The sequence below is a fragment of the Rhipicephalus sanguineus genome, chromosome 1 (assembly GCF_013339695.2).
Source record: "Rhipicephalus sanguineus isolate Rsan-2018 chromosome 1, BIME_Rsan_1.4, whole genome shotgun sequence".
Lineage (NCBI taxonomy): Eukaryota > Metazoa > Arthropoda > Arachnida > Ixodida > Ixodidae > Rhipicephalus > Rhipicephalus sanguineus.
The window spans coordinates 55443834-55462784 of record NC_051176.1 but is presented as its reverse complement, the minus strand read 5'-3'; the positions used below and the strand labels follow the sequence as shown (position 1 = coordinate 55462784).

The window sequence follows — 18951 nt, the reverse complement described above, 5'->3', positions numbered from 1 at the left end:
TGCGCAAGTTCAATACAACTATATAAACTACGGTCAGTCAGTGCAAAGAAAAAAAAACAAGAAAAAAAGGAAATAATGATAATAATAATGAGAAAAAAGGAGGTGGAGGGGGACAAGCGAGGCGCATGCTAAGATTGCTTGCTTCCTCTTTTCTTTCTTTTTCTTGTTCTGACTCTATGTGACCATAGTATATAGGGAGAGTATTCTCACTTCAACAGCTCGGGGTCACGTGACATGAGCAGAAGCGTCACGTATGACACCATTGGATAGAGTGGCAAGCCCCTGTCGACACTGGCTTTGGCATTAGTGATGCTGGCAAAATAGAGCAGCACTGCCCCCAGTGACACTGGCAAAATAGCGATACTTACGCAACACCAGGCAGAACCTTTGCCTTTCATTCAGATCGTATGGCGGTAGTATGACGTCATTCGTGACGCTCGTGCTCAGGTCACGTGACCACGGATTGTTGCGGTGCAAGTAGACTCTCTTGTATCGAACAGTATATGAGCCAGCTATCAAGAACACCACTGAATTACCTTCTTTGCAGTCGTGCTTGTTGGGATGAAGCACGAAGCCGTTCTGGCAGGCGCATATGTAGCTGCCCACAGTGTTCTTGCAGATGTGCTGGCAGCCGCCGTTGTTGTGCGCGCACTCGTCCTTGTCTGCGGTGACAGAAAAACGACAAGGTTCTCTGTAGAACAAGTTCGTGTTTACTACAGCGCCAGAGCAGACACTGGTTACGCACGAAAGCGACATACACTCTCGACGCTAAAGAAATGTGCTCAAGTAGCGCTAGTACGCTTGAATTTCCCCGAAAAATGGCCTTATCGTATACTGATGTAATCGGGGGTCTGCCCAGAGGACCGGAGCCAGCCAGAGTCCCGGGGAGATGTCGAGGAGAGGAGCCCGGAGCTGTTAACCAATAACGTTTATTACATTATTTACAGGTAGCGTGTTGCTACATGATGCGGTTAGCATCATGGAAGCTCTCGAGCTTCTGGGAGCTTCTCGGAGCTTGTAAGAGCTTGAGAGAACTTGTGAGAGCTTGTCGGGAGCGCATCGGCGCTCGCATTTTATGTCCTGGCCTTCCCAGGGTTCCCTGCAGGAAAAAACAATGGAGGCCAGGACAGTCCAATGAAAATTTCCATCTTCACCTCCGCCCCCAAAAAGGGGAAGGTGAAAGCCGCCTCCTTCCCAACCCACGAAAGGAGAAAGAGGCACGTCCAGTCCGTCCCATGGCGAGGGAAAAACACTGCCCCTCGCGCACTACACGGCACTGCACGAAGACGTTGAGTCTTACGTGGAAGTCAATTTCGTAGTCTGTTGCAGTGAGGGGTATGCGGCGCCAGGTAGACCACGAATTGTGGAAACAGCGGCAACAAGGCGCCACGGAGAACGTGGGAATGCATCCGCAGACGGTTCCCAGACGCTGGGCCCTTTGTCCGGGGCACCTTGACGGCAAAGCAAGCCGCCTCGATAGCCAACAACTCTTCCTAATCTGTCAGTCGGTCAGGCGTGCCCAAAGGGTTTTACGAGGGGCGCAGACAACCTGAGAATTTTAGACGAACGACCTTCGTGTTGTCGCCGCTCTTGGGGCATCTCTGGAACCGCTGACCCGGAAGAAATCAGGGTAGTCCTAGCCGCAACGTCTCATGCGTCAAAGCGGCGCCAAGCCAGGCAGGCCGATCATAACAATACCCTTACTGCACTGATTTCTACAGAACGCTGACGTTTCTAAAATAATAATAATAATAATTGTTGGGGGGGGGTCTTACTCCCAAACCCACGATATGATTATGAGGGACGCCATAGTGGAGGGCTCCGGAAATTTTGACCATCTGGCATTCTTTACCGTGCACCTAAATCTAAGTACCGGGACTCTAGTATTTAGCCTCCATCGAAATGCGGCCGCCGCAGCCGGGATTCGATCCCGCGACCTTCGGTTCAGCAGTGGAGCACCAAAACTAGCTGTTTCTCAAAGTGCAAGGAAGGATGCTGCCATGACCCATATGCACGCAGATTTGTCATCGGAAACTTGCTGGAGTGTTCACGTGTTTCACGCATAGTAGCGCCCTAATAAACATTCGCATATAATTTTAAGAATACCCATATCAATCCTTATCTTGATGTTGTTTTGTTTGCGTTTTTTCTAGCTTATATGTTTTGCAGATTTTGTGCGCCTTTTAAACACACAATGTGCACATGTGTTCACGGGGAAATGAACAGTCAAATCTTTTCACTATGTATTGAACCAGCCAACTTGTTCATGACCTACATGGTGCTTTTCTATAAGGCATAAATCTTGCTATACTGCATAACCGCTGCTAAATTACATATTTCACAGATATAAGCCGCCCGCATGTCGTCGTGTTCGTATTTATTCCCTGTGTCGTGTCTATCTCATTAGTGGCAATTATCTCTTAAGGGTCGAGGTTGAGGGTTTCAATATCGGCCGTATACTGCATGGTCAGGTTTCAATACGAACTGAACGCGAGAAAAGAAATAACTCGTGCATTTAGGTGCATGTTATTGACAAGCGCACACGGCGGCCGAAAACGTAACAGACGGCCTTGGTAGCGTCGCCACTCTCTGAGTACCCTGTCTCTCTTTTTCTGTCTTTGGGTCACCTGCAATATTTACTAGAGGTAGCTATAATGCTACGATTCCTACGATAATCCTGCGAGTGTTGCCTATACTGTACAATATGCGCCATGATTTTATCTAGTCTTCGTTCTAATGTCCTCAATAGTTGTGGCTACGTTATATTTATTTGACATCATTGAACAGTTTCCGAACATTCACATAGCATACTACAAACCGGATGGCCAAATGAGTAATCAGTGCATTTATAGCGTAAAATTGTTCTTTTTTTTCTGAAAAAAGATATCAATCGGCAATGTTACTAAGCGTTGTGAGGCTATTTATTGTTCTCGCGCCGATTGATATCGAGGGAGTCGGGCGCCGGAACACCGAGACCAATGACGAGGCATTTATTCGCAAGGAAGGTCCCGCGAAAACGAGCACACGACCCGCAATTACAAAACTGTATCTGGCGCTAAAGCGTGGTCCTCATTATCTAGCGGGTGGAACTTCCGCCTGCGTTACACACGATAAAATAAAGTTACATTCCCGAGTTTTAAGCAGCTGTAAGCGCCAGAAATATGGTATTTGTGGCGTAGCAGTGGTTGCGATACGCAGGACAGCAGACACTAATACGTAGTACAGCAACAAAAAGAAGTTTTATCGGACGAGCCGCGAGAAGAAAACAAGAGGAAACCACCCGGCAGCGGATATAGCAGCAGAAACGCCGTCCAGCAAACGAGTGCGATTGACCGTCCCCCCCCCCCTAAAAAACGAAAAAAAGAAAAGGCTTGCACCCTCTCGCTTGCTCACGTGTTCGTCATCGGCTGTGAGATCTTAGGTGCCTGCGCAGAACTCATTCTGGTGTGCCCATATATTTGAGAAGAACAAGAGAGAGAGAGAAATGTTTTAAGGAAAAGCTGGAGGTGTTAGCCTGGCTATTCGCCTGACATGCTACTCCAGGTGCTGGGTGATGATTATGGTATGTACACTGATAACAACATAACGCATACGGCCACACACACACACACACACACACACACACACACACACACACACACACACACACACACACACACACACACACACACACACACACACACACACACACACACACACACACTACACAGTTTACAAAGTTTCGTTCAGGCTTTGGCCACCGCTAAAGAGACGTGTGCAGCGTTGGTGAGGGCCACGCACTGTTTGACTAATAAGCGTGGATGTGTGTCTGTGTTTGTTTCGTAGGAAAAAAGAATGATACATATAACACGTCCGACGGAAACGTAAAGCGACCTAACTCACCCGTGAGAAAGACGGCCGCGAAGCCGCTCTTCTGGACCGAGTTGTCCGAGCTGAACTCGATGCGCAGGCTGTTGCCCTCGGAGGTGATGATGGGTGGCAGGTAGGAGCCGCAGAAGAGCCCGTGCTTCCGGATCGTGTTGTCGCCCATCTTGCTGAGGATGTCCACCTTGTCGTACTCGCAGTCTTGCTGCCGGCCAAAGCAGAACACCGTTAACGCGCGTACACTACAAGGACTTCCCGTGCAGCCCAAAAATCGCTCGTAAACGGTCGACTAAGGACAAATTATTAAAAACAAAACAAAACAGGCCGGCACAGGAAAGTTTGTTAGGAAAACTTGTAACAAGAAAAAAAGAGAGAAGAGAGAAAGAAAGGAACGTCGGGGGTGAAAAACATCCAAGCATCTTTCGCAAGGCTTCAGCAAAGGTGGCACTTCGCACAGTATCCACAGGCGAACTGCTTTCAGATACAAACCCGCGACGTTGTCTTCACAAAGCGCAAAACGTCGCACGTACATAGTAGCTAACCTTGCGGCAGCAGCTCCGCATACGTGCCTTGCTTTATACTAAGCGCTCCTCTAACACGAGGAATAGTTCTGCTCTTATTGTTTAAGATGGGCGCGCGTAGCGCTTCCTTCCCCAAACAATAACGTCGTTTTACTCCGGGGGAATCAGAGGCGCTTTATGGCATAACCACTCTCCAAGCAACGCTGTGGATTCATGAACATAACTCCAAAGAACCGAGGCCGCATATACAGCGGTTACACAAAGGTTTGCGGCTTCTCTTGGGACGGTTACTTTCCTCGATTTAGTTCGTTTCCTTTTCGTTTTTATTTTCAGTACATGAAGAACGGCAGGATAGCCGCCGTGAACTGTATACAAGATTTTCAGAATACCGCAAGAGAGAGAACGAGATAAGCTTTCTCATATGTACGGCAGGATCATGCAGCATTCAGAACAGAAAGCTACAGTGCGCATACGGGTCCAAATAAAAAGTGAACAGTACGACCTTACATATATAGCCGCTATTCTTACCCTCGACAGCAACAAAAAAACCGCCTTTCGTTGCGTTCCATATTTCGGCGACGCCTGAGCACAGGTGCGCAGCGCTATCGGCATTTTGTCGGAATGACCCTAATTATCGCCAAGAACATCTTTACAGACTTGACTCTGGTCGTACTTTTCGGCTTCCATTCCGGTTAAGAAGAGACCAGGAAACATTACTACATAGATTGCGGCTGGGTGTTGCGTATACAAGAAGGTACCTTTGCAAGATTGGGCAGGAGCGAAACCCTAACTGCAGTGCGTGTCACATGACTGAGACTATTCACCACATCCTGTGCGTGTGCCCTCAGTACGCGACCGAAAGACAATCACTTAAGTGCGTCGTAGATCGTCTGGACTCCCGACCTTTATCGGAGGAGAAGCTTTTGGGTGCTTGGGGGCATGCAGACCAGGCCCAACGAAGTTTAAAGTGCCTGTTGAGATTTCTCAGCGATACAGGTTTAGATGCTCGTCTTTAGAGCATACGCGGCATAAAGACTTTTGCGCGTATCCTGTTCCCGTGCAAGACAGTGTGTACAGTGACTCATTGTGCCATACCATAGTCACCTATCATCACACCACCCTCTTTCTCTTTCTTTCCCCTTTCTCCTTATCCCCGTGAGGAGTAGCAGGCTAGAAACCTGCTTTCCAGGCCGACCTCTCCTCCTTCTTGTCATTAAAACATCTTCTTCTTCTTCTTCTTCTTTGTCAGACGGTACGACCTTCAACGCCTCGTGTTTCTCGCTAGCCAACAACATAGGGTTCGCCATGACGGGCATATGTGGTTAGCTTAGGCTTGTTTTTAGGGATGCTTTTGTGTACCCCCCTTCAAACTTGGCGCAGACATTGGCCGTCATGACCGGCGCTCCTTTGCGATGGCTGCTCGCACTATCGGAAGACGCGGTGTGCGAGCTGGGCGACAAAGCCTCTCGCACAAAGTACGCACGAGCGTTGATAGCCGGGGGTTTCTATTGCGAGCATCCAGTCATTGGGCATCGAGCCAGTAACTTGTCATCAAAAGACTACGGCAGACGCTGCAGCGCTATAGTGACTACGGAAATGCCACCCCACCAACTTCCCCCCGCTTTTGCTCTCTTGTCGCGTTGCGCAGAAAAATAATCAATAGTGACAAAAAACACTCGGATTTCTAAAACGTCATTTACGTCAGGCGCCAGAACACTTGAAGTTGCTGGCCTGCAAATCTATTGTCAGACCAAAGCTTGAGTTTGCCGCTGAGCCCGCATCAGGGTTATCTTACAAATATACTAAAGGGAGTACAGAACAAGTTATAGCCCGATTTATTCATCCATCATATTCGGATCATGCCAGTGCGTCATCATTTAAATAAGGGTGATACCTATAAACTCCGTCGCCGAATCGCCACTGTAGCCCTTGTTCCACAAGTTTCACTGCCTAATACGCAACCTACCCCCATATCTCATCGCACGGCCATGCAGCCGCGCACTGCTACGTTGCCTGCTTCCTTCTTTCCAGGTGCGGCGTCCGAATGGCACGACCTTTCCCACAGCACTGCCACCATCACATGCCCGACAATATTTATTTAGACTCTCACAGACTGCCTGTCGCGCAGGTAACATGTGGTCACATTGTTAATTTTTTTCTCTGTGTATCCGCCCCTTACGTAACACCCCCTAGAGGTGCACTTAAGGAAATGAAGCGAAGAAGCATGGATGACACAGTCACAGACACACAAACACAAGGTTTCGTTAAGGCCGTATGTCGATTTGAGAAACATAGCAGTAATTTCGCGGCGCGTAAAGCACAGGTGGTGCTTTAGTACATTCTTATAAAATGCCGTAACTCCAAGCTCAAGCCGCGCTGTAAGTGTAGTGCTGTACTCGGACGCTGTCTCTCACGATATAAATACAGGGAGGCTGAATTGCGCCTAATGTGTGCATACATTTTCGTGCGAGGCGTTAACATAGTATACGTTAATGCAATTAAGAAAAAAAAAACAGACCACCAGGGTACGATTAAGTGATATGGGTTCAAACTGTTCACTGCAGAATTAAATTAGTGAACGTATGCAAGTGTATTCTTTTTCACTCAACGCTCAAACGAGCCCGACGCGATATCTGCTCATCACTCCAGTGCCTCCGCAATCTTCCACCGCGGAGAATGTACTACATGCTCGAATTCTAGACGCCAGCAGCCCTCACTCTGACTGCGCTGGTACGCTGCATTATTCCTGTGCCGAGAGCACGCAGTAAGGAAATAGAGTTCGCAAGGCGCAAGCATGCGTGCGGTGGTGACCTAACGATAAGATCATCGGGCTGCTGCTCTGGAGGCTTCCCTGTCGGAGGCGATGTAGTTCATACCTAAATCAGTGATTCAAGTTGAATTGTATGGCTAAGTGTGACCTATTCAGCGAGAGAGCAGCCGAAGCACCCAGCAACAGCAGGAACGGCAAGAAAAAACCTCCCCCCCCCCCCCCCCCGGAGGTATTCGCGAAGAAAGCTTCGCTTATTCGAATGTAAGGGTGTCGCCCACTCACGTTGTTCCCTTCGAGGTCAAAGTGGGTGAAGTTGAGCGTGATGCGGTACTGGGGCGAGGCGACGATCTCCCAGATGCAGTTCTTGTTGGACGGGTACAGGTCCGGAAACGATGGACTCGTGATGGTCCCATTCGATGCCTCGATCATGCCGCCGCACGCGTCTGCGGAGAGCACATCACAAGCACGCACACGTCTGACTGAGTGAGATCCAATAAATTGCACACTGCGTGCTCGTAAACCAACCACAGAGGACAGACAAAATGGAGAGAAGTTAGCGCAAGCAGAAAATGGGGCGGGAAGAGCAGATTTGGTGTCCTCCTATGCCTCACATGTGTATACACATCTGATGCTTTAACGCTATGTATTATATAGGGCAGAACAATGTCGGGTTACTAATAATAATAATATCTGGGGTTTAACGTCCCAAAACCACGATATGATTATGAGAGACGCCGTAGTGGAGGGCTCCGGAAATTTCGACCACCTGGGGTTCTTTAACGAGTACCTAAATCTAAGTACACGGGCCTCAAACATTTTTGCCTCCATCGAAAATGCAGCCGCCGCGGCCGGGACTCGATCCCGCGACCTTCGGGTCAGCAGTCGAGTGCCATAACCACTAGACCACCGTGGCGGGGCAACAATGTCGTGTTTACTCCCGTTTGGTGGATATAATTTCTAGATGCCTACTTCAGTTGCTGGCAGTATGCTCTTGCGCTGTCGTTAGTAGAGATGGCTGATTGGGGCGCTGAGATTTCTTCTGGCCCACCGAAATATAAGGGACCGAGAACTTTGCGAACTAACTTCTGATTGCATAGCGCAATTATGAATTCCAAATTTTGTGACAAAACTCGTATAGCATCTTAGAAAACCACGAAGGACAAAATATCAGGTACGTCAAACCAGATACGTTTTTAAAACGCATGTATATCGGCAGAAGCATATACCTTGAAAACACCATATTGAACTGCCAGTCCACAAACACTTGAAAAGACCCCTTTATATTTTACCAATGATGCATGTAAGTTGTCAAAAGCTGCCTAGCGCATGTTTTAGCATATTCTGGAAAATGTCGACGTTAGGACAGCTGCTTTGGAGAAAATGTTACTATATATTAAGTGGTACCGAATAATGAAGCGAAACATGCGAAATAGCGTGGTATCACATTGTGCAAAACACGAACAATGTTATACTACCGGCATAGAGACATAGAAGAAATATATTTCTCCATGTGCTCGCTGTATTGCTACCAGCGGAGCACGGCACTATACACAGCTACTGCGCTTCTATTGTGAAGCCAATTTTATTGAACTTTCTTTTGGTTTTTTTTTCAGGACATCGAAACAGGCGTCCAACGCTTGTACTTTATATCGATACGGATATAGATACTCTTGCGAATCATCACCACTACGCAAGTCCACAGCAAGGCGTCGACTAGTAAACAATTTGTACGCAAGAAAGCAGCAAAGAGAATCGGCGCACCTGACGTTTAGCATCTACGGTGAGAAAATTTGACGTTAGAAAAAAAAAGTAAGAAAGATAAATTAATAAATAAAAACAAAAAAAGAACTTGAGGGTGCTTGAGGACGCGACATTGTGATCGGCCCCTTTTCTCGTCGTCTTCTCAATCGCTTGCCAGGCTTCGCTTTTCAGTGGACACCTCAAGCATGCCGCGAGAAAAAGAACGTCTACGCGCGTAACACTGGCCGTTCGAAACCCTCCTAGAATGCATGCCTACCGCAAGTGCAGTTGCGAAGTGGCCACTATGCCATAATTCATCACATTTCGAACCAGCGAAGTACCCACAACGCGTTCGTAAGGCAATGAGCGCTGCTGAACACATTGTCGATGATGTTGCTGATGATTAATTATGCCTGAGCGCATTGTAATGGGTGGGCTTTTAACCATTATACTGATAGCACAATTAATATGGTCTCACACCCGGTGAAATTCTACCCTTCTGCCAAGCAATATTACACGTGTTAACGCGACTCCTCGAATTACATGACGCCTGGATTTTTTTTCCGAAGCAGTTTCGAGTACTGGCGTGGCTATGTGGTAAAACACCTGATTGCCGCGTGGATTCGATTCCACTCGAACCCAAGATCTTTATTATTTATCTGCATCTCAATTTTTCGCTCACAACCAACGACGCTGACGCAGGAATTTCTGCGACACGGACTCTTCAACACTATCTTGTTAAAACTGCACTGAATGTGCAGTCACCGGCATACATGTGCTCTTGCAGGCTGGTTCTCTATGGAAACGACGTGCACGCATTGCTACAACAAAGAAATCAGGGACCGTATTCACAAAACTGACTTACGATCGAATTTTCGCCTAACAGAAACTTTGTCGCGCAAGTCGATTTCCGAAGCGAAAAAAAAAAAAAAACGTCGTAAGAGGCCATCGTTATCACATCGGTTGGCTGCGACAAAGCGCGCTGGGACTGTCCAGGGACATGTCAGCGATGGTGACGCAGTTGCTATATTTGCTGACGTCACCGAAAAAGGCTTGTAAGCGGATTCACGAAGCAAAAATTTTAGCAAAAATAGCGTGCCTACGATGAAATCCTGAGAGTGGTCCTGACCACTCTTACGCACCATATGGCTGTTTAGAACACGCAACCGCGCTGGGGTATTTACGTGCCGTGGCTGATTTTGAGCTACTTAACGGCCATGTAAGGCTGCCTGATGACTGCTGGTATATTTTATTTTATTTCGGCGCTTTGAGTTTCGTGTGTTGTTTCCCTTGTACGCAGTGAACAATACTGACACTCGCAGTCGTCTAATTGGCTTGGAGTCGCGGTAATTAAAGAAGCCTATTTGGTGAGGGGAAAATTATGCATACAAAGGCTTGTGGTTGGATTTAAACCAAAGTGCTACGTGAATGGTAGGTGAAGTCGAAAGCGGCGCGGTATTTGGTCAACACTTTTTTTTTTGTTATGTTGCGTCCCACTTCCTTCAATGCGACGTCAAACTTATCATTATGTATGCAGCATTGGTCGAAATTACCACCGAAGAGGGTCAGAGGACTACATCAGCTGCACGCTATTGGAAATAAAATTGAGCGGAGCATTTCAGTTAGCCGTTATTAAAGCCTATTGTGTGATTCCCCAACTTGTCTAGTTGGATTGGCTTTGACTGCCCAATAGGCACGATCTCGGAAATGCAGCTGTCGCTATGCACTTTGGGCCGATCCATAGCGGGCCCGTAAGTTGCAAATCACAGCACATTAGAGATGTGCGTGATTATGCATGAAATCACAAACAAATCGAGCTTCTCGACCTTCACTGTTCGGAAACCGAAACGAAACGCGTTTATATGGCAAGCAGTCAGAAATAAATGGCTCCAGTAATTTGAAAGGACACCGAAAATGCGTGCGAAAGCTCACGATGCTCGAGTACTATAAGCGAACCTTTGCGGAATTCATGCTCATTTGACTATTAACTGCCATTTAACTTGGCGTGAGAATATCAGTTCAAGTTGGTTTCATCCGCTGATAAGAAAAATACGAAGTGAGGCTCGCCAATGGATACTCTCAGTTTGAACAGCGCTCCTGTTACAAAGGCGGCCGAAGCAGCGAAGGAAACTAGCGTGCTTCAAGTGTCGAGCTGTGACACTTGATAGTTCGCGCTCATCTTCTGTTTGTTCGTTTAGCGGCGTCGTTTAGCGGCGCTCCGTAACATGAGCGCGGACATCACGGTTAAAGCTTGAAACATCCCTCTTGCCCTCACCACGAGAAAACCGCGCGAGCAGACAGCGGAAGGCCAAGGTTCTCCTTGCGCAAATATAAGAAGAAGCGAGCGAGCTCGCCGACGACTTTTAAATGCGCTCGTCGCGCTCCTAGCGCCATCTCGCTGGTAATGAAGAAACGCTTATGAGCGTCGGCCATCTCTGAGTCCGTCCAGCGGCAAAGGGTGTGTATATAACGCTCGCCGTTAGCTATGCGGAGGACGTGCGTTCCGTGGCGTAGTGGCTAGCGCCACTCGCTGCGGAGCAAGAGGTCCCTGGTTCGATTCCGCGCTTCGGAAGCTTTTTTCTGAATTATTTTTCTTTGGGGCTTTTATATATATATATATATATATATATATATATATATATACACACACTTATACGGTGCATGACGGCGACGGGGGCGGACATTTTCCAGCCGAGACTGTCCATATAATTGCTATCGCAATAAAATAATTCCCGTTGCTGCGCTAATAAATGAATACATACGTATTAATGTTCATTAGGCTTGTCAAGAAGATCTAGTTGATTCATTAAACGACTGCATCACGGTATTTCTTAGAACCTTCATTGACCACTGATTATTAGTCCTTACGACATATTATAGGCACCTGCAAGGTCCAGAAGGAAATTCCAGATGAACGAAAATGTCTGAAACGTGGAAGCGCACAGGTGAGTTCTTCGTACACCACGTTTAGGTCTACATTAGTGTGATGAATGGGATAGTACGACCTAAAATTCGAACTTGCTTAATATGTACTGATGGGCTAGTTGGTGAGTCATGATTTTCGAATAGGCAGCGCACAAAAGGGCAACAAATACGTACACATAAAAAGACGCAAACACAGCCACTGTACTGCAACTGGTCCAGTTGCAGTACAGCGCCTGTGTTTGCGTCTTTTTCTGTGTATACGGATTTTTTGCCGTTTTGTGCGCTGCCTATTCGAAAATTAAAATTCGAGAAAGACGTTCATTGAATAATTTATGTTCCTTTGTGCGCGGACAAATCCATCTCACCTCAACAAATAGAAGACAAGACGCCTCTCGAAAGAAGACTATATGTGGGCTCAAAGCAATCACAATACATTTTTTTATGCATAAGGCCACTCTTGATATCGGCACGGCTGGAAGCAAACAAGTGCAGACGGTTTATGAAAGACCCGCCAAGGTGGTCTAGTGGTTTTGGTGTTCGACTGCTGACCCGCAGGTCGCGGGATCGAATCCCGGCCGCGGCGAATGCATTTTCGATGGAGGCGAGAATGCTTGAGGCCCTTGTACTTAGATTTAGGTGCACGTTAAAGAACACCAGGTGGTCTAAATTTCCGGAGTGCTCCATTACGGCGTCTCTCATAATCAAAACATAGTTTTGGGACATTAGACCCCAACAATTATTATTACAGCGGTTTATGAACCGTGTGTACTTTATCACATTTTGCGGGCTTTCTCTGTCAGCTGGGAAAAAATAGCACGCAAATAGTACGTTGTTGAAAATAGCGAGCTTACACGTTCCTTAGAGATGCTTCCATTTGCCTGATTGAGCCCTTCCTAACAGAACATCTCATCTCGAGTAACGAAATTTACTATAACGAACTAAATTTCATTAATGAAAACAATTACCGGCGGCTACTACAGCATACTCCAAACAATATGTAACAGGTTTGTTTCCCGCAACGCAGTTCTTCTTGTTTTAAAATGTTGGTGCTCGACAGCTAGGACACCCTGTATATGTTGGTGGAACGAGTCGGGTTCGGAAATCCTGGCATGGAAATACTACATGCTCCGCTGTTGCCTACAGCCGACTCGAAACAGCCTAAGAAAAAGTATGATCCAGACACGAAATAAAGCACTACACTAAATTTTGGCGCTATTCAATGGCCAAGAACACGAATCTCGGGACGGCAAATTCGATGGCATGCAGTTTGCACGAGCTTGCATCGCGTCAACTGCAAAAGCCCCCATTGATGGATGGCGCGCCACGTAAATAACCTCCTTACCCCCGCTCTACCTGAACTTTTCTATGTGGTCCTTGTCGCCGTTGTTGTTTTGCGCCGGGTGCTTTCTTTCTTTCTGCAAACGTCGAAATTCGCACCCGATGTTAGGGATCGAAGGTGCGCACGGTCCGCAAAGAACGGGAGGATTTACGCCGTGGATGCGGAGAAGAAGGCACAGAGGTATAACGTGCCTGTTGAGAGATCCCGAGGAAACCGCCAGATCGAGAGTCGCCCGAGCCGCGTTCAATCCATCGACGCGTTGACACGGTGTGCCGAGTAGTTCTATCTTCGAAGAGCCACCGCTGTCTCCGCCGCCAGGATGACGACCAGCCTCCTCTCTCTCTCTCTCCCTCTCTCTGTATTTTGCTTCACCCTTTGGAAACACAGAGAGAGAGAGAGAGGATAAAATGAGGAGCCCTTCTTCTATCGGGAAAATGGGGGCATGGCGTGTGCGTGCCTTGCCTACTATTTTATTTATTTATTTATTTATTTATTTCGCATTGCGGAATGCTCCCTCCTAACCTTTCCTTCCTCCGTGCAGGGAACAGGGCCTTCATCCACGTGTTTATCAGCGCCACGCTTCTGTTGCTACAGGCAACAACGACGGTCATATGTGAAACAATCAAATGCAACAATCAAAGGCAAAGATGAAATGTGGCAGCCTGAAATGACAAGCGACCTCGTTAGAAGATCAGATTGCCATATTAGAAACGGCTGATCGCCGGCAAGCCCACGATCGAGAGAGCATCAATAATTGGAAAAACGGCGCAAAGAAATACGCATGTGACCGGCGCACATTCGAAGGCCGCAGGGCCACATTCCTTTACACCCGCATTTCTACTCACTCGCCGGCGCCGGGGTTTTCGCGTACAATGACAACGGCACCAAATTCTGTAGCTGATGCGAGCTTCGCTCAAAATGAAGGAATATGAATAAGATCTCGAGTTAGCGAGCAGACAGTGTCGATTTATCGCCGCAGAATACCACGCGCTTCGCATGAACGGAACTGGACCGATCAGGTGATAGCGGTGGCCCGATAATGGAGAGCGCCGGCGATTTAATTAACTCCCGTGAAAACCAGCGGGTGCGTGAAAGACGCGCCCGTATTTACAAAGATTTCAATACGCGAGTCGGAAATCGGATCACGAGAGATTTCAGAAGTTGAGGACGAGCCTCTATGGCGGTTCATTACGCAGCTTTCGGGAGCAACGACGGGTGTATACACGCGACGAAAAGTGCGAGATTGTATCCCGTACAGCTACGCGGGGTAACTGATAATGTAAACAAAGGGCAACTTCCAGTGCCGGAACTACACTGCTCCATAATGACGTCTTAGAAAATATAGAAGGAAAACAATAACAGCAGAAATGTAAAAAAAAATGATTGGCGATGATTTTGTGGCGCCTATACTCGTTTACAGCCTAAGAATAAGTACAAGCTACGCCCACTGCCTTCACTGTCCCACCCAGAGAGAATTTGCGAAGCTTATCATACGTTTGTTGACCCTAAGTTAGAACTTGCATACTCTACTTGGGATCCCGATCGATCTAACCTATCTAACAATCTGGAATCAAATGAAGATATTGAAGCTCGTGGTCTAGTGGTTATGGTGCTCGACTACTGACCCGAAGGTCGCGGGATCGAATCCCAGCCGCGGCGGTGGCATTTAGATGGAGGCGAAATGGTAGAGGCTCGTGTACTTAGATTTAGGTGGACGTTAAAGAACCCCAGGGGATCGAAAACTTCCGAGTCCTCCACTACGGCGTCCCTCATAATCATGTTGAGGAAAAACCCCCACAGTTATTATATATACTGTGTGTATTCTTACTATTCCCACGTTCGGGAGCTTTAAAACTCGTGGTCACCTTACCAACCTAGAATTGCGACGTCATATATCAAGACTATATGCCTTTTTCACAAATTTCATCATGCTCCTTTCGAAGCTCCAGCTATATTGCCGGTTAGTTCATCTCTTGTCCAGCTGCACAAACTATCCCAGAGTGGCTAACCCCCCACCATCGCAAGCTAGCAATCATCTTCGCTCCTTTTTTGTGACAACCGCACGGGACTGGAACCATCTACCAGCTACTGCCGTGCGCTACTCCGATCCCTATCAACTCTGCTGTCGAATCACTCTTTCCCTGTAATTAAAACCCATCCCTCATGCAATACCCCAACTGGGGCCTTTGAGGTATATTAAATGAAACTGAGAATCTGAAACAACCACGCTTGTTTTAACATGACCGCGATGTGCTTATTTAAACGGCCAAATGTAGCAGTCTTCGGCGAAAATGTAAACTAGTGCAATTTGAACACTTTAAAATCTGAAATGCTCGGATGACGAAGTGCCTTGCGCTGTTTCGAAGGTGACAGTATTCATGCATCTTTCGCGACTTTTCTCAGAAAAAGTAGAAGTAACAGAGTTCTGGCGACGATAAAAATTAATACGGAGTGAATACACCCAAAATCACAATTGTTGCAGATTCAACCATAAAAGGTAGTGTTTATTTTCGCCGTCATTTATTGTACAATGAAGTACAAGAAGTTATTAGTTAATACTCCTTAGTCGCAGTCGGAACTTATTCTTAAGAGTCGACACAAACAGTTCGTTAGACATATTATTTTTAATGTTTTTAGCGTAGAGCGCCCTCAATTGTCACGTTCACTTCCAATTAAAGTTCAAAGTCGCGGTCAGCAACAGGTGGCGTGAAACGTCAGGCCATGGGGGGTGTTATTATTGACTGTCCCTGGCGACGCCTTGTCTATGAGAGTGGACGGAAGATGCGTTCCCACAGCTCAGGACCCCTTTAGCTTCCCAGAAACTGGCGCCCCACGGCGGGAAGAGAATCGTGCGAGCTCCGATGGGCAGCAGAGAGACGTCAAAGCAGGCGCCGTCTTCACATGCAGTGGGCCGCTTTGGCATGGTTTGGGATGCTGCGGTGCCGACCTGTCTCGTGTATGTTTTGACAAGAGCAATTATAAGTCGCCGTAAACCCTTTCCTGCCCTTCTGGGGAGAGGCAAAAGAACTTGCCCGATCTCCCCTCCTCCCGGCCTGACCCCACAAGTGTCACTGACCGAAGGAACTTTACTGCATCAACGAGTGCAACGACCCCTCGGCGACAGTGTGTTATTGGCTGGTATCATGGTGGGTGGTGTCGCGTGCGTGATTGGCTACAACCAAGAAGGAGGAGCCAGCCTGAAGGGTTATAACGACGGTGCTGAGTGAGACAAGATGCTCTAGGCCCTGGATTAATGGCTTATCCAGTTCGATGATGGGTGTGTGCGTATATCTAAGATGTTTGTCGACAAAAAGTACATAATATTATAAACCGAAGCTGTATATGGGTATGTGTGGCAGATGGCATCAGCGGACAAAAGACGCGTAGAACAACAATTTTCGGTGAATCAATTAGCTCGAGCGATCCGGCGTTCTTGCGTCGATAAAATCGACATGGCATAAAAGTGAACACAAAGGTATGATTTCGTCAAAATGGCAGAATGACGCGAACAATTTTACCTCAAAGACCAGGCCCCTTGCATAAGAAACGAAGGTCATGCCATTTTTGCATTTTCGGAACAACGGGGTTTCTTATGTACTACAGGATTTCATTTTGAGACCGCCGTTGACCGCCATTGATGAGATAGCATGCGTCATGCACAAGAGACACACCAGGATCTTTGACTGTATGTTTCTTTAGTCGTTCACCAGTGATAATGTGCAAATTCAATAGCAATATTCACTATACCAGACTCACCACAGTCACAGCTTCTCGTGTTCAGAGTAGTGGGAGGGCTCTGAAATTTTTGTCTTTCTTGCGCACTAGATATTAACGTTGTTCTTAAGAATAAACACTGAAAAAAAAAAACCTGAAGTAAGGAAGAAACAGCGAGACGTGGCCCTTCCTTTAGCAGTGTGTTTTGGCGCTGTTTCTTTCCAAGTATAATCTGATGCGTCTACCTAAGCGCTCTATGATGGGGAATAGAAATGAAGAAACAAAGAGTGAAGTGGCGATTACGAAGTATAAAGTGGGCGAAAATGAAGGAAGTAAGCACTAAAACTGTCCGCACGAACGATATACATGGCTGTCATACCTTCGCACTTCTTGCCGTCCGAGTGTAGCTCGTAGCCGATGTTGCACTCGCAGCGGTATCCGCCCAGGGTGTTGACGCACTCGTGTTCGCAGCCATGCTGTGTGTTCTGGCACTCGTCGAACTCTGGAAGTCGAGGGATTAAGCGGGGATTAGACACAGCGCCTTCACTTAGAGGCAGAATTAAAGATAGTCGCTCGTGGGTTCGTCGAGCGTGTAGTGCTCTCGAGAGCTTCTATCATCCGGATCAAAGTGTTTTCACTTTACTCAATACACTTTGTACTTGGGAGAAGATATGCGCGCCACACTGTGGTGGTAAGTAGAATTAGGACCTTAGAAAGTGACCGACCTTTCACTACCTCTCCCCCCCCCCCTTTTTTTGTTTTTTCCTCATCTGCGTTAATCGCAACGCGATTATGGTTGCAAGCGCCTTCGAATACGTTGCTGCTTGCTTACCCGGAACTTACATGAGCCAAACAATGCGCAGCCTGAACCACAAATTATCTCATAAGTTCACGGTTTTAGCAGCTGTTGCCATTAACAAGCTTGCGGAGGAAGCTTTTGGTTTTTTTTTTTTGCTTTGCGGCTACCGATATTGCTACTACGTTGATAGTTATCGTATGGGTTTTAACGTCCCAAAGCAACTCAGGCTATGAGATACGCCGTACGAGAGGGTTCCGTATAATTTCAATCACCTGCAGTTCTTTAACGTGCACTGACGTAGTAAGTACTGTACACTGGCATCTCCATCGAAATGCGACCGCCGCGGCCGGCATGACCAGGATTTGGGGACATGTGCAGGTAGCGCCATCTCTCGTCGGCGACAGCTGTGGTCTGCCGTAAATGAATGGGAAATAGGCGAAAAAAATCATATCTGACGAAAAAAAAAACTAGTCAACAAAAACGACTCCCGGCCCTATAGAGCAGAGATTTACTTGAACATTCTGTTAAAATTGTAGTGTCGCACTACAAACCGCGTGGTTTCCCAGAGTGTTTAATTCTTTACAATGGGGCCCCATGTGTTTCTAATGGGCGGTGTTCCATTGTCCTAGGAAGCCACATGCTTTGTAGCGCAATATTGCAATTTTACCAAAATGTTCCAGTAGGTCTCTGCTGTATAGAACCCGGAGTAGTTTTTGATAACTAGCTTTTTGTAAGATATGATTTTTTCCGCCTGTTTCCCATTCAATTATGGCAGGACGCCGTCGCTGCCGCCGAGAGATGGCGCCACGTACATATGTCCCCAAATCCTGGGAATGAATCGAACCCGCGTCATCTGGGCCAGCAGCCGAGAACCGTGACCATTGAGCCACCACGGCGGCCTACTACTTTGATAGCCATCAAGATGATATAGCACCTGGGTATAGGAACGAAGCGCATTCTGCCAAGCACTAAAGTTGATGCTTTAGAGGGCCCTCAATCGCACAACATAAAACTTCTTGTAAACGAAAAGGTCGGCCAGTTGTAATAACGAACGAGACGGCAGGACTGATGCCGACCAATTCAAGACCCCAACAGGGGTCCCAGTCACAAAGCTTTTTGTGAGTAAGACATAGCTTGCAGGGTAAGTTGTACCTTGTAACAGCCCGAGGTGTCATACAGTATCGAAAATAAATAAACGAAAATAACTGCGCCACTAATTGGCCGGTCACTGTCACAGTCATCTTCGGCTGACATCGGTTCTTATGAAAGTTATCGCTCT

The 18951-nt window shown here is 47.2% G+C and overlaps 1 protein-coding gene across 1 annotated transcript in view; it reads right to left on the bottom strand.

The window, feature by feature from the left end:
• Nucleotides 1-206: 206 nt before the first annotated feature.
• LOC119389720 (bone morphogenetic protein 1) overlaps nucleotides 207-18951 on the bottom strand; it is a 604284-nt gene continuing 585539 nt past the window's right edge. The window contains exons 11-15 of the mRNA XM_037657125.2: nucleotides 17253-17375; nucleotides 7438-7598; nucleotides 3883-4069; nucleotides 537-662; nucleotides 207-346 (exon numbers count right to left, since the gene is read on the bottom strand). Of these exons, the coding sequence (XP_037513053.1) occupies nucleotides 207-346; nucleotides 537-662; nucleotides 3883-4069; nucleotides 7438-7598; nucleotides 17253-17375 (737 nt within the window). The remainder of the gene's footprint in view (nucleotides 347-536; nucleotides 663-3882; nucleotides 4070-7437; nucleotides 7599-17252; nucleotides 17376-18951) is intronic.